The sequence below is a fragment of the Durio zibethinus genome, chromosome 3 (genome assembly GCF_047325235.1).
Source record: "Durio zibethinus cultivar Kanyao isolate XHJ-2024 chromosome 3, ASM4732523v1, whole genome shotgun sequence".
NCBI classification, from domain to species: Eukaryota; Viridiplantae; Streptophyta; class Magnoliopsida; order Malvales; family Malvaceae; genus Durio; species Durio zibethinus.
This window is the reverse complement of record NC_143164.1, coordinates 36359625-36376508: the sequence shown is the minus strand read 5'-3', so window position 1 is coordinate 36376508 and position 16884 is coordinate 36359625. Positions and strand designations below refer to the sequence as shown.

The following is a 16884-nucleotide window of genomic DNA, read 5'->3' as shown; positions in this document are numbered from 1 at the left end:
TTGAAGCAAACTCTATTTCAATGTCAGAAAGTTCAACTGTTCAAGGATCTTAAGTCATCACTTTCAATTTTTTTTTTTTATCCTTTTTTATAATGTTAATTATAATTTAGACGTCAAAGAATTTAATTTTGTACAAACAAAATTATAGTTATTTGTGAGTTTAAGAATATATATAAATTTTATTTTCAAAAAAAGAAATATATAAAATTTAAACATGAAAATTCTTTTGTAAATGATTTGTGATTACTAAAAAAGATAATTAAGGAAATAATTTTTCTTTGACGTTATACAAATATAAGGTATTATATTTATATAATTATTAAATAATTCATTAATAAATTATAATATAATTAAATAATTAAATCCGTATGCAGTGAGACTTAAATCTAATTAGGGTATCAAAATTTTAAGGTTTCATCTTTGCTATTAAATCAAGATCTTATTAATGTGAAAATAAAATTTTAAATATGTTAAATTGTGAAAAAGTGAGCTTTTAAGATAAAAAAAAAAAATTTAAGCTCAGATAAAATTTGAGAATACCACATATTATACTTAAAAAAAAAAAAAAACTAAGGAATAATAAGTGGGTATAAATTAAGGTTGTAATCGAATCGAGTCGAGTCGATACAGTGAGAAACTCAAGCTCAAGCTCAAGCTCGACTCACAACTCGTGACTCAATACTCAGTTCGAACTCGATCGAATTTTATTTTTCAAGTTTGAACTCGATTCGTGATAAAATTCGAGCTAATCGAACTTGTTCAATTAAGTTTGATTAATATGTAAAAATAAGCTCGATTCGTATACTCAACAAGAGTTTGATTATTTATGCTTGAGGTCGAACTCGAATTTAAAATATTTTATTAATTAAAATATAAAAATATATTTAAATATAAAAGTTCGATTAGACTCGTAAATTACTCGAATCGGATATAAGAATACTCAAATTCAGCTCGATCGATAAGTCAAACTACTCGAACTCAAGCTCAATTTGATAATAATCGAATCGAATTTAAATTTTCTTTGAATCGAACCGAATTTAAATTTTCTTCGAATCGAACCCAAATAATTTACGAAAACTAATATATCATTTACATCACTAGTGTAACCTTTTGCTCTTGAGATTGACACCCAAGACTTTGTCTCAATTAATTGACGAAGCTACTGACGAAAGGGATATTGCCTATTTTTTTAGGTAAGGTTCTTTAATTTTTAATGAGGATTTAAAAATCAATCTTGATTACTGTTAATAATGATGCTAATTAATTAAGTATGTAATTAAAAAAAATAAATATATGACAACCTGGCAATTATAGGCCTATACCTTTAAGTGAAAATATAATTAAATCCTTCACCTTTTATTGGTTGTAAATAAAATTATAATCTTTTATTTTTTGTAATTCTAATCATTCACTTTTAAAATAATTTAAAAAAATCAATTGGAACAAATTTTAATTGTTTTTTAACTTTAAGTTATTCTATAAAAAGTCTAATTGAAACAACGAAAGATTTATTACAATTTGTCATGTGTTTACCAGCAGTGCTAAATGCAAACTGTCTTATGTTATTCTAATTAATTTTTTTTTATTAATTTTAAAAGTTATAGTTATAATTATAGGTAAATAAAAAACAACTTTATTTACATGTAATTAAAAATTAGGGATTTAATTTTATTTATTTTTATTAAAGTTCAAGGATACATTTAGATATTAAGCCTAAATTATAAATTTAGTCATTGATTTAGAGTAGGAGGGGATTAATTAATTATAAGAGAAAAAAATCCGTTTTAATCATAATTTATTATTTAAGGCTAATTTAGCATTCTTGTTGTGGTTGGAAAAAATTTTGGGTTAAAACAATGAATTTAAAAATATAATAAAAAATATGATTGGATATTACTTAAAAAAGTTTGTGAATAATTGAAATGCCTCAAAAAATATTTATAAAATGATAAAGTATTAGAAATATAGGTATAATAAAATAATTTTTTGTCTGAGATCATCCGGTATTTGATAATCACTTTAAACTTTAATTAATCTAAAGTTGAGTGGAATCAGACCTAATAAAAAATATAAACTCTTCTAAGCTTATTTTTTTTATTCATAAAACTCGAAACGAAAATCTTACTTTAAAAAAATTGAATTAATCAAGCTTGTTGCTCATTTAATATTATTTTTATCTCAATTGTATTTTTTTTTATCTAAAAACACGTATTGAGAAGTTTTTTTATTTAAATTAAAAACCAAGTTTTTAAATTGAAAAAAAAATTGTTTAGCTTTATTTTTAAATGTAAAAGTTACTTTCAAAAGTAATTTTTTTTGTTTAACATTACTTTTGAATGCAAAAGTTGCTTTCACAAGTAATATTAAACTAGCCTTTAAATACACATTGAAAAGCTATTATAAATCAATAACAAAGTCCATTTGGGTTGATTAAACAAATGATACCAAATTAAATCATTAAGTCTTACAATATGGCAGAACAAGGCAGAAAGAAGATGGATCGAACAAAACAAAAGAAGTACAAAAAAATTTCAGAAATTATAATTGGTTTCTGTCAGTTTGGTTTAAGAATTAAGATTCTTACAATATGCTGTCCAAATCCACTGACAAAAGCAGCTAATAATTTGGGATTAGTTACAATAAGGCAAAAGAAAAGACAAATGAGGGGTTTTTTTTTTTTCATTAGCAATTTGGTTTTGCTCTTGTCCACATGATCCATCTCCTTAATAAGCCAAAACCCTGTCTTTTCGGCCACTGAATTAGGAAATCAAACATTGTTAATGAAAGAAAAATTTCTGTTTCCTACCTTCTGGATCAACCATTTTTGGATTTAACCTCAAATATTTCAAAATTAAATGGTTTATATTAGGGTTTTTTCCCATATTTTGATGAAAAAAATAATTTTTTTTTATTTTGAAAAATAAAGATTTTGAACCCTACAAATAAAGAATCGTTCATAATTATTAAGACAAATACTTGGACACGGATGACAAAGAAATCTTAGAATTCAAATTTATACATATATATATATATGTAATAATGTAATATGGTATGAGTAAAAAGAATTTAACTAATGGGATGATTTCATTTAATTTGCATTTGGTTATAACTTAGAAGCTCAAAAATCTTCCCCATGCTTGAATAATTAAAATTCAAGTGGTTCAAGGTACTACTAACTGTCGTGGTCCTTTCTTAGAAAACAATTAAGGGTAGATATGAATTGGTATTTACTGTATGACCCTAATATTATATATACACATTACTGCCATAATTGATTGATTGGACAATACATTCTAAAATTTGGACTTACCTTTAACAATTATTGAACTTCTAAGTTAAGAAAAAAAATGGCAAATTTGTGTTTAAGCCAATTGAAAAAAAATTAATCTTGACTAATAGTTTTGGGTTTAATAATGACTTTCAAATAATTCTAAAGTTCTGTTTTTTTTTCTAACATAAATTTTTTTAACTTGAATGCGTCGCGATTCATGTTCGAGTTAATTCAATTGGTAAATAGAAGAGTTTTCGTTTTTAACAATCATGATTTAATTTTTACGAAAAATATTTTAAAAAGTAAATCCTTAAAATCACTAAAAAAAATTAGATCCAAACAAAATTTAAAATGATTCTGATTATATTATAAAAAATAGTCTGGATCAAAATACCAATCCTAGATATTCATAAATGACAAAGTTTTTTTTTTTTTTTTTTTTTTGTATTTGAAGTTTATAACCACTTTTGGACCAGACAAATTCTGATTTCTTAACATTCTGGATCAAATATACCATCAAGCATGTTGTTTATATGTAGTTAGATGTAGGACCTATCAATACTAGCTTTAGGTTTAGGACAGTTTCAATAAGATTATTTTTCAAAATACGAGACACATAATGAAGGATTTGCTTGCTTTGTACCAAGTAAAATGTTAGGGGCAATGGACCACCTGATCATTTTTTGCCCTAGCCAAAGGCAAACCATTGTCATCAACAACCCTTTAGCATTGGGATTAAAGAAAGGGATTTGTGGAATTGCAAATCCAGCATTTCTCATCATGAAGTTTACCAATTTGCCAAAGCCAAACGTGGTGGGTAATAAAATTGTAAAAAAATTGGATCGGTGTCTATAGGTACTATTTAAAATAGTTAAAAATAAGGATGAAATTTTTTTTTTAAAAAATTAAAAATTGATTTGAAGTTGTTTGGTTTGATTTAAATAAATTTTTTTATTTGAATCGAATTAAATTTGAATATTACATAAATAAATATATATATTAATTTTGGATTGAAATTTGAATTAAAAAGTGAAAAAAAATTAAATTGAATTATATATTTGTACTAATTTTATTTTTTTTTGAATTTTTATAAAATAAAAATAATCATTTTATACATAATTTTATTTAAATATATTAAAAATTATATTAAAATAATATATAAAATATTAAATTTAAAAAAACAGTGAAATGAATAGATAATATTATATTTAAATCAAATCGTGTGAAAGTACGATTTCATAATTTTATCTATTATAAAAAAATCAAATTAAATTTAATTCGAATTATTATTATTTTTAATTAAAAATGTTATTTAAAAAATTTAAAAATTAATTCAAAAAATTAATTAATTTTTATTTTAAATTATGGTTTTTAAAAAATATTATTTAAATTTTTTTTATATTTAATGTATTATTTTTACTAAATTAAAAATTATTATAATTAAATTATGTTTCTTTAAATATCATCTTAATCGATGCGACTAAACCAATAAATATTTTAATTATAAGTAATTGAGCCTTAAGTAATTCAAGATTTTTTTTCCCTCAAGCAAAGTGTTTAGTTAGTCTGTTATGTGAACCCGACCAAAGCCGAGTTAACCGGCAAGGTACGAATTTAATGCAATGATTTGACTTCAACTAAACATGAAGTATTTGTTATTAAATTTTTTTTTTTTTTCCAAGTTATAGATTTTGCTTCCACTATTTATTTAATTTACTCTGACTTTTAAACCACCCAACCCCTGTGCTGTCTCCAATGATTCTCAAATATAAAACTATTTAACTTGTTTAACCGAAGTGGGAAATTTGAAAATTGTTCACAAAAGAATTTGAGATTACAATTAAAAAATATATTAATTTAAAAATAAAGATGAAATTGTAAGTGTTTGACTTTAAAATTTTTAATTTATTAGATTTTATTTTTTAAAAATAATTATATAAATTAATTAGACAAAGTTTCGAGTCCAAATAAAAATTACAATCTATTCTTTTACATCATGTAGTAAAAATATTATAATTATTTTTTGTAATTGCAAAATGCATTTTCCATTTGTGTTGTAAATGACAAGTGGGATCATGAAATAAAAGATTATCCTCTTAAGAAGATGAAAATTTCATACAAAAAAATTTGTAAATTTGAAGTAAAAAACAATCAATGAAATTGCATCGTGGTTAGACCTGATAATCGTAAATATAATATAATAACATAATATAAAATTAATAAGAATAAAATATATAAAAATAATTCGATGTAAACTTTTAACAAAAATTATAAATAAATTTAACAAAATAAAAAAAAATATTATATATTTTTTATTGATATAATTTGTGATATATTATTTTAATATCAAATATAATATGAATATATAAATTATTAATATTTTATATTACATAAATATATGAATTATTAAATTTAACTGTTGCAGCATTTTAAGGCATAGATAGTAAGTTGAAGAGTGGCAATGAGATGAGGATTCAGCCACTGCCATGCTATACAGGGTAGGTTGATCATTTGATGCTCTCCTATTCACACCCATTTCTCCATGGTCTCCGGGGCCAAGGGGCGTTAATGCATGTAGGAATTGGCCTTTCATGACCCATGCAGCGGTGCCAAAACTTCTAAATAATAGTTTTTTTCAAGCTTTCCTTAACCTGCAAAATGGTGATATTACTGTTCATTGTCTACATTAGAAATCATGCCATGCCGTGTCGGTTTTAACCATTTTGTTTCTTCAACATATATTATTTAATAAAATAGTTTCATTCATTTCATTTCACTTTACTTGAAAATATTTTCACGAATCAAATTTCAAAATTCATCATAAATTTTTATTCGTATTCAATCATTCGAATATACATATATTATTTTTTATTAATAAATGTAAAAATAAATAAAATATTTTGATTTGACAATCAACAAGTTTGTAAATTGACTAATGAAAAAAAGCCAAGAAATGTAAGCATCATCAAATAAGATTTTTCATCAAAGTATAATAATCGTTTTTAATGTTGGCATGAATTTTGTATATAATTGGTTAAAATTTCTTATCCATATATATATATATATATATATAAAGAAAAACCAGTTGTATAATTAGAAGTACAAGTCAATCCCAATCCCAGTTAAAATCTGTGGCTAAAGGCCAGCTTTCGAGTGAAAAACCATGGAGGACTTCCTAGAGGATTCATGAATGGCGGGTTCGAGGAGACTTGAGAATTTCAAGAGAGGGAAAGGACATTTTGGTGCTTTGACGTTCAAGGCCCGGCAACACCCTCCCTTCTCCGCCTTTTAAGGGGGAAAGATCAAGAAAAAAATTTGCTTAATATATTAATATTACTAGTACATACATCATTGTAAAAATTAACGAATAATTGATTCATGTGATAAAAAATATATTATTTTTTTGTTGTTTGAATTTTAATTCGTTGAGAAATCAAGAAAAAATAATTTTTTATAAATTCATTAAATCCGACTAGAATAAAATTTTTTGAATCCTTATGTAATATTTTAAAAATAAAAAATAAAAAGGTCGAGCAATAGCCTTTCTTCTACATCTATAAAACTCCATTGCAGCCCAACCCAAAACTTCCCCTTTCCCTCTCTCACTTTCTTTGCTTAATTCTCTTGCATAGCATTTCTACACCAAACATATCATCTTCCTTCCGTTTCCTCTAACCACCTCTTTCCCTAACCTCTATTCTATAAAAAAGAAATGCAATCATTTTGAGCCCACAATTGATCCATTTCCACTCAACTTTCACTTATTCTCTTTTGGAAATATAAAGAATCCAAAGTTAAAACTATCAAACTGGGACTTTTTTGTTTTTTAAATTTCCAATTCTTGATCTGGATTTGTCACATTGAACTAAGTTTCTTCAATGGAGAACCAGTTTTTCCTTAATGCAGGAATCCCACTAGCTGCACCGCCATTGCAGTTTGGACCGTCTTTATCATATTCAGCGCCAATTTCAGCTTGGCAGTCCCTGTCTTCAGCCATGGAAATTGAGGCAACAGAGCTGAATTCTTCTTCCCCTGATCGGTCTCAAGATTGTTTCCTGATTACCAACTGGGAAAAATCAACAGATTATGGTCTACAGTTTGACTCAGCGCTGAGTTCAATGGTGTCCTCCCCAGCAGCATCAAATTCCAATATCTCCAATGAGAGCTTTATGATCAGGGAATTGATAGGCAAATTGGGGAGTATTGGTAACTCTGGTGAGATCTCCCCACATTCTCAGCCATTGTTGGCTTCTTACATCAATGGAAACAACAGTACAAACACTTCTTGTTATAGCACTCCATTGAATTCTCCTCCTAAATTAAACTTTCCAATGATGGATAGTTTGATTAAAGAGAAGCTTCCCAGTTTGGGAAAATCAATGGGGTTGAATTCCAGTGTGGCAGAATTCTCAGCTGATCCAGGATTCGCAGAGAGAGCAGCAAAGTTCTCTTGCTTTGGAAGCAGGAGTTTCAATGGTCGAACAAGTCAATTTGGACTCAACAACAACACTGAAATACCTGCTTACAGATCTAATCCATTGACAGCAAATGCCAATCTACCGCGTATTTCGAGTAGCCCTTCTCTAAAGGCAATGGGATCTCAAGTTGGTGCTGTTCAAGGGACCAACAAAAATTCTCCATTGCAGGATCGATCCGAATTAGCCAATTCTCAAGACGAATCCACAGTTTGCGAACAAAATCCCAATGTTGATCCTGGTTTCAAAGCTTCGAAAGATTCATATTCAAGGAAAAGGAAGGCGGTTCCAAAAGCAAAAACAAAGGAAACGTCAGCACCCGCATCAGCAAATGCTGCAAAGGTATAGAGTTGAAAGAGCTCTAACTTCAAAGTCTCAAAATTCCAACTGTAGATTTTATAGAGGATTGTTCCTTTTGACATTCAGCAATTATCCATTCCCAGGTGTCTGAACCCAACGAAGAATCAAATGAGAAGCGATGCAAGTCAACAGAAAGCAACGGAAATGAAAATGACTTTGTTAAAGCAGAGGAAGAAGCAAAAGGAAGCAATAGAAATGCAGGGGATGAGAAACAGAACCAGACTAATAATAATAATAACACAAAGCCTCCCGAACCTTCCAGGGACTATATTCATGTTAGAGCAAGAAGGGGTCAAGCCACTGACAGCCATAGTTTAGCTGAAAGAGTGAGAACTATAATTCACATTTCTCAATTCAAAATATTCAAGAATCAGCTGTTGGCGTTTCTTGCATTAACATTTGCTATATCTGTCACTTTTGTCAGGTCCGTAGAGAGAAAATCAGTGAGAGAATGAAGCTTCTGCAAAATCTTGTTCCTGGTTGCAACAAGGTCTGGAATTTGTCATAAATTTGGAAAATTGTAAACGAAGTAAAAACAAAAGGAGTGGTTTATGTGAACGATGAACAGCTTATTTCAATTAGTTCATACTATTTCAGTTAGTTCATACAGTCATATTTAACAGGTGGCATTGAGGTTTCGAATCCCAGCACCTGCAATTATTTTCCAGGCTGCAGCCTTCTTTATAAAAAAAATGGATTTGGTAAAAATTATTGCAGTAATTCTTAAATATAATGGTCTTGTGTTTCAAATTGTAGGTCACTGGAAAAGCCCTAATGCTGGATGAAATTATAAACTACGTTCAATCATTGCAGCGACAAGTTGAGGTAGATTAACCTATATTAATGAACGTGTGGTGATCAATTTCTTCGGATAAAAGTTTTCTTGACTAATGGTTATGATATGTTTTTATTTGCAGTTCCTCTCAATGAGGTTAGCTTCAGTGAATACCAGGCTGGATTTTAACGTGGATAGTTTAATGTCAAAGGATGTAAGTCTAAGCTCTTATGCCAACAGTTTATTTATATATTCTTTTCTCTGGTGACTAATTTTTCATTTCTTTGAATTGGGATTACCTCTTTTTTTTGTTCTTCTGCAGATATTTCAACCAAAAGCCACTTTGCCACTTCCAATATTCCCAATGGATTCCTCGGCATCAGCCATTTTTGGGCACCATCCCCAGCAAAATCCAGCACTACATAGCAATATTTCTAATGGGACAATGACTCAAGGCTCAATGGACCCATTAGAGACTGGAATATGCCCCAACATTAACAGCCATTTACCTTCAATTACCCAGTTTACAGAAACTATCCCTCAGGTAATCTCATTTTCTTAGTTCCACCAAAAAAGTGTAGAGATCAATGAGTTTTTCCATCCTTTTCTTTCCATTTCCTAGATCTAAATGTGTAAAATTTGCCTGTATAAACTATCTTCAGTACCCAACATTCTGTGAGGGTGACCTGCAAACCATAGTTCAAATGGGGTTTGGCCAGAATCCCAGCCAGGAAATGGCATTACAGTCAGAAACCTTCCAGGGTAAGCAAAGTTAATGTCCCTAATAAAATCAATAAACCTTTTATAGCAGATTGATTGATTAATTGATGATTACTCTTGTAATGCAGGGTCAAATCAAGTATCCCACATGAAAGTCGAGCTGTAACAACCTTTCTTTGGTCCTGGATTAAAGGTCAAAAAGGAGAGAAAGGCTGATGCATGTATATACAAGGAATTTAATATGGACCAGTGCATGAACTACTAGTACTAGCCAATTATGCTTAGGTTTAAAGAGAAGGATTCTTTCCCTTTTTCACCCCTTATATTTTTTATCTTATTTGTGGGTTTTATTAATAATTTTGTCTTCTTCTAACTCTTTTTTGTGGATTTTTCTTACCCACTGTAAAATTTGTGTATTCCAGGTGCAATGATGTTATAGCAGAAGCACCAACATTGTAAGATATAGTATTAATTAATTCTAATTAGATATAAAGAGTTTCACTTTCCTAGCAGCTTTCATTTTCTACGCTAATGGACAGCCAGCTTTATTAATTTGGGACATAATTTTTTTTTTTTTATAAAAAAGGTTACGGCTTAAAAATGTTGAATGTCACTTTAATAAATCAATTGAATTAAATTTCTGTTCCATCAATTTTGAGCCTTGTTAGATGCGTAATATGGTGGATTTGATCCTTACTGGTGTTAACCAGCTGTAGTTGTTGGGGGAAACTTTCTGCTCTCTCAAAAAAGTCTAATTAGAGTGATTTGCAGAGCTGGGGTCAAGTGTCAACCCATGATTCCTGGCAATTTCCCCCCGGGGAGGGTGTCCTGTAATTTTCATAGATTAACCAAAAACAGAAGCTTCTGATCTGATCCTTTTATTTTTCTTTTTCACTGTGACAGAACCAAAAATCATTTCATTCAAGCACAGATAAAAGATTATAAGTTACAACCACCCCCTTTAATTATACTTTTTCTTTTCAATTAATTCTACATTTCTGCATCAAAAGAATCCCAGGATGGCAATGGTGACATTCTGACTAGACCAAATGAATCATTGAGCTTTGAAATCTCACCAACTTTCAATTTTTTTTAATCAGAAGAAAAGTTATAATTGTAGTGGAGTTCTGGAAAGAGGTCATTAAAAAAACAAAATGGGTAGTCAATTTTTTTTTTTTTTTTTTTTTGAGGTTGCTACTAAAAATCCAAATTCTGGGGCTTAAACAAAAGATTTCAGGGGTTGTAGCCATTATTGTGATTTTTTTAAAATTCAAAGGTCAATTATTGGTTTGCAGATTAGGCTTTATTTAATCACCGGAAAGATGCTTTTAATGTGGCGCTTTGTGTTTTGTGTTCAGAGCAGTTGTAAAAACAAATAGCAATGGAAGATGTTCATGTGACAGTCTTGTCGCTGAAAAGTTAAAAAAAGAACGAATCATTTAGCGACGTGTCTAGGGATTGAATTTTGTCAATCTTTAATCTCTTTTCTTTTTTGCTTTCAATTATCATTTTGGATTAATTCTGCCAAATGACTGTTAAATGTCAGGAAAAAATAATGTGATAATTTAAGACAATATCTAAAATATGAGATAATTATCATTTTGTCACAAAAATTCAACTGCCAATAACTCCTAATTAACAACAATAAAATGTGTCCATCTGCATCCATTAATCCATTTAATTCAGAAAATGAGAAAGACTAGCTCTTTTTCCAAAGATTGGATGTTTCCATAGAAAAGTTTATATGAGGCTACCTTTTAAATTCCAATGTTACTTCAACATTTCATTAAAATTGAAAGTGACATCAGAAAATGATTTCCTGCTGGCATATCCCTTCAGTTAGGTGGTGAATATGTTGTAGGGCTGAAATTGATTCAGAGTAAGGTCACTCTTATCCAAGATTTTAGCCCCTAATTTGTTAAGGGAAAATGATGTTTATTAATTAAGACTTAATGGCTTTCAAAAAATTTGGCTCCATCACCGGAGATGGTAAATAAATTTATTTTTAAAAAATACAGTTCGAATCTCTTCATCTTTTATAATTTATTAATCAATAATAAAATAAATATAAATTCAAAACTCGATTTCGTTGGTTCATGTAATTATCTTTAAAAAATAATATTTAATATATTTTAGTTTCAAATTTTAACATTTATAATCTCATTTTCTACTCTCATGTTTGGTGATGACAACAGATCAGATTGGGTCGAGATAATTTTTGCTCATTTTCAAATCTAACTCAACTTTATACTTATAATACTCGATCCTTACCAGACATTATATCTGATCTGATCCGATTAAAAATTAATAAAATATTATTTTTAATATAAATATAAAACTAAATAAATAATTTAAAAAATAATTTTTTATATATATACTAAATCAAATCAGAACGAGTATACCTAAAACTTAACATCAATTTTTTTGTTACTATTATTCAACCAAACTTGAAACTTGATTTAAAAGAAAAATTTTATAAGATTGAATCGGATTAAAACCTGTCAAGAAAAGATTGGATTGTCATCTCTACTCATGTTGTCACTTCTTTCGTTAAAAATAATGAAGTAAATGCAACTATATATGAATTAGTGCAAATGCAAAGAGCACAATATTGTTGCATTTCTTTACTTTTTTTTCCATAACATTACACTAGTTTATAATCATGTAGATGACTTGAGATTTGATTAATGTTGATGGAAAATTAATGTGAAACATAAGATTAGAAAATTTAGCAAAAATGTTCTCCAAAAACCTATGAAGAGACATGGTCACATCAACATTTTCCTAGTAGGAGGAAAACATAAAAGGGAAAGAGACATGTCTTGAAGAGCACTGTTTTGCATTAAGCATTATTGTGTCATTGATGCTATCACTATTATATTGTTTTGTTTTTGTTTGCTTGCAATCCATTTCATAAATCCCTCTCCTTTCTAATGCGTCAAGGCCTAGCATTATGCCTCGACTGATCTAAGTTTTTATAGGGAAATTTTTGGTAACTTGTCTTAATCAAATCCTTAAATCCATGTGCTCGGCACAAACATCGCTCACACGCATACAAAATTTCTTTTAAAAAATTTATATAAAAAATGAATAATAAATTTTGGAATTTAAATAAAAAATTAAATTTACTAAAAAAAAGCCATTCGAATCCCCGAAATAGCAAGTAAAACCATGTTTTAATAGGTGGAAATGAGATTTTTTTAGGAACCTAAAGGGCATAATATACATGGATTATGATTAGGGTAGGTGTCCCACTCCCATTAACAAAGTAATTATCCATAATTTATCACCCTTTTTTTCTGTTTCCTGTCCTTTGGAAAACTTTTTAGGGCACTAATTTTAACAATATGTGGTTGGGTTTTTTTTTTTTTTTTATCTCCTTCAATCTGGAGGGAAAAAATGGTTGTGAAGATGAAAAAGAAGAAGAAACAATCCTTCCCCCCATCATTTGTTTCACCAACCATATGGCATTATTTCATGCTCTCCAACTGTAAACGTGTTTTTGTTTTTCCTTGCATTTCAAAGCTTCTTTCTTCGCCACAAAAAGATCCCAAATTTTTTTCGTGTGGAAAGTTTTTAGTATTTGTGTCGCCAATGATTTCCACTTACTTTCTTTCCTTTTTAATTACTTTTAGATTCGTGAAAATATCGTCAGTGATGTTTTTAATCTTTGGTGACATATTTTATCAGTGTATATTAAAAAAATTTTAAAATAACTAAAAAAAAACATATATCATTATTTTAATCTCATTTATGAAATTAAAAAATTTTATTGTCGATATATTATATAATTTTTAAATATATATTTTTTGCTTGTCATGTTTAGCACTTTGACATTTTCAATTTTTTATGGGATAAGAGGTTTTCAAAAGAATGAAATTAAAATCTAAATTTCTTTTCCAAAATTAAAAAAAAAACTTTTGATATCTAAATTTCTTATCTTTAGTCAATTTCTCAGTTAGTCTATAATGGAATACACCTCAATAGTCAGAAGTTGAAAATTTTACTTAACCTTTTTTTTTATAACTCAAAATTTAATTAAAGGGAGATAAAAATGTTTTAAAATGTAAGAAATAATAAAAGAAATTGATGTATCATGCATGTTCTAAAAGCTTAGCTTTTATATGAAACTTTAACTAAAACAAATTAAGAAAGAAATTTACATGATATTCATGTAGGTAAGTAACCTAATTTGGACGATGTCCAATGAACCTATGACCTAGAAACCTACTTTGAAGATTCAATCCCCTTGGTTATTTTACCTTTTTACCTGCCTACATAAACATACATGCTAATCTTATACTTTATCATTTAGGGGCTTAATAACAAAATGACATGACGATTTTTTTTATATCGATCATTCAAATGAAACATTAATAAACTTAGATCTTTCACCAATAATTTTTCTCTTGCTTTTATAAATTTTTTTATGGTTTCATTAACGGCGTTGTTTTTTTATCATATTAAATAATATTTTACAATATTTATCGGCGGATTTACATATAGAGTGAGGTTTCCAAATTTTGTAAAATAAAAGAATTTAAGTGATAATTTTTTCTTGAATATCCTTAAAAATTGTTCTAATTATTATTTCATTGATAAAATTAATAAATTTATCAATATTATATATATTTATATTATCAATCCATACTCTTGAAAAAAAAAATTATATATACCATTAACAATTTTTATTGTAAGTGGACACTCTTTCTTTTGCCCTTTTTCTTCTTGATCTAAAAGTAAGTCCAAGGCTTTTTTTTTCATCCAAAAGGACTCCATTTCAAGTATTTTGTTTTGTTTTGTTTTTAATTTTTAATCTATCTTTAAATTTTTTTATCTTATTATTTGCGTGATTTAAAACAATATTACATGCATAAATTTTTTTAAATCCGTAATTTTTAAATATCAACTTCAATAATATATCAATAGATGCAAGAGATAATTAGGTCAAGCCTTTTTGTTTTTGTTTTTAACTTTTGGGAAGAATTTTGTAGATAAATAACCGAATTTTTACAAATGTAAATGACTTATCTTCTCATATAACCGTAGGAGGTTTACCAAGGCTGTTGAGCATGTCTGTCAATTCATATAATTGACACATGAATTGGGCTCAATTACCTACCAAGGATGCCACAGCCTAGAAGGCTTTCTTTTATATACAGATAAACCCATTGGCAAGTCCACTTGCTCCTCAGAAAGTCTGATCAGGTGATCCAAAGGCTACAACTTTCAAAGCCCATAATGGAGAAGCAAATGGGCTAGTTGGACAAAACTCAATAACAAATCTAAAGATCAAAAAACTTGTTGGCATGTAAATGCCCCAATATATCCAGCTCCAGCCTCCAGGCCATCACCCAGGATTTTTGCTTCCTGGGTCTGACTACAGAAAATGGATAAGCACCAACCAAAAGGAGATTGATTTGTTGAACTGAGAAAGTAGTTTTATGGAAACAACCAGTACTCACTCTTTAACAAGAAAAGCAAAGAAAAACCCATTTTCTTGCCGACATAGAACAGCATAAAATTTCCGTATTTCCATTATTACTAGTAAACTTTTCGGGACAACCAACAACATCTACCAAAAGATGACAGCAACTGGTGCTCAAGACACTTTCAGAATTTACTGATTGCTTCATAACAGACAATGGAATAATCCTTGTTACGTTGAATCGATACAGGATGTGGATTTTAGATTTGTGAATTTTGATGGAAATTATTTCTATGAACATCCTACTGCTCCAGTTCGATCCATCTCTGTACATTCGACGCCACAATCTTGCGATGCTACCAGTTTCATAATTATCTTGGGCTCTTGGTCTTGGCTACGAATAATGTAGCTAATGTGGACGAAAATCAAGCTGTTCATCTACCCTCCAAAGCCAAACTGCCCTACCCTCTATTTATTCGTGGAGCCCCTGGGGACAGGTATCCGTACTCATTTCTTGTCTTTCCCATTGTTAACTTGTTATGATTTGGAACCCATCTTACAGCCTAAACAATACTCCACGGTGCTTCTATTCCTCATCCAGCTCTTGTAACTTTGCTTACGTACCTGGAAAACGACCATTAGTATTAGCTGAAATATTAGTGAAAAATACGGTGGAAGAGAAGAAAGTTGATTTCCACGATTTAAAGATTCCATTTCCTGCTGATAATACATGAAGTATATACAGAAGATCCTTCGTTCTCGGCCATCAATTAAGGGTGTCCTTTGTTGGATTCAGGTTATGATTAATTAGAGTTTTCCATAGCAAAAATCTAAAACTGGGATTGAGTCAGATGAAAAATGAAGTTAGTCATAGTCACATGAATCCTATTGAAGGTTCCTAACAACATTAAGGGTCTATTTGAACGTGAGGAGATTGATTTTGGTAAAATTAAAAAAAAAAAAAATTATTATTATAATTATAATTGAAAAATTTTTTACTATAATTACAATTGAAAAAAAATTTTAATGAAAAATTTTATGTTGAATGAATCTTAATAGAATTGATATTTAGATTTAAATGGTAATAATGAGAGAGTTCGATCATACTTTCATTGAAGTACTGATAGAGGTGTAATCGATCGAATTCGAACCAATATAATATTAAGTTTGAACTCGAGTTGGACTATAATTCGATTGGGTTTTATTTTTTTAATTTCAGCTCAATCTAAGATAAAAATTGAACTACTCGAACTTGCTTGATTAAGTTTGATTAACATATAAAAATAAACTTAATTCTTATATTCAATAAAAACTCGATTATTTGTACTCTAAATCAAATTTAAAATATTTTATTAATTAAAATAATAAATACATATTAAAAATAAAAATTCGATTTGATTCGTGAATTATTCGAATTAAAAATAATAATATTTAAATTCTACTCAATCAATAAATCAAATTATTTGAGATCAAGCTCAATTCGATAATAATATAATTAAATTTTAATTTTATTTAAATTAAATTTAAATAATTTATAAATATTAATATATCATTTATATCTCTAAACATTAATAAATTCCAAACCCTAACTAAATAAGATTTGAACCTCAAAACAACGAAATAAGGCGATAAAAGGATTTTAACCAGCCATCGAAAACATAATACAGTCTAGTTGCTATTTATTTGCCATGTGTTAAGTGGGCATTTAATTGGGATCATTTTATCTCAAAATTTAATTTTTTATTATCTGATTTTTTAATTTGATTAAATTTTTTTTCAGAGTCTTATATTTTTTACTATATTAAAAATGAAGAAAGTATAAAACATCAAAAACTCTTATCTCCCTAAAATTTTT

At 28.4% G+C, this 16884-nt stretch overlaps 1 protein-coding gene across 1 annotated transcript; it reads left to right on the top strand.

The window, feature by feature from the left end:
* Positions 1 to 6899: 6899 nt before the first annotated feature.
* LOC111283674 (transcription factor bHLH62-like) lies at positions 6900 to 10114 on the top strand. Its single transcript, XM_022872251.2, has 8 exons — positions 6900 to 8088; positions 8190 to 8432; positions 8531 to 8596; positions 8863 to 8931; positions 9024 to 9095; positions 9204 to 9425; positions 9544 to 9643; positions 9730 to 10114. Exons 1-8 carry the CDS (start codon positions 7150 to 7152, stop codon positions 9765 to 9767), a joined length of 1749 nt encoding a protein of 582 aa, XP_022727986.2. The 5' UTR covers positions 6900 to 7149; the 3' UTR covers positions 9768 to 10114.
* Positions 10115 to 16884: the final 6770 nt, after the last annotated feature.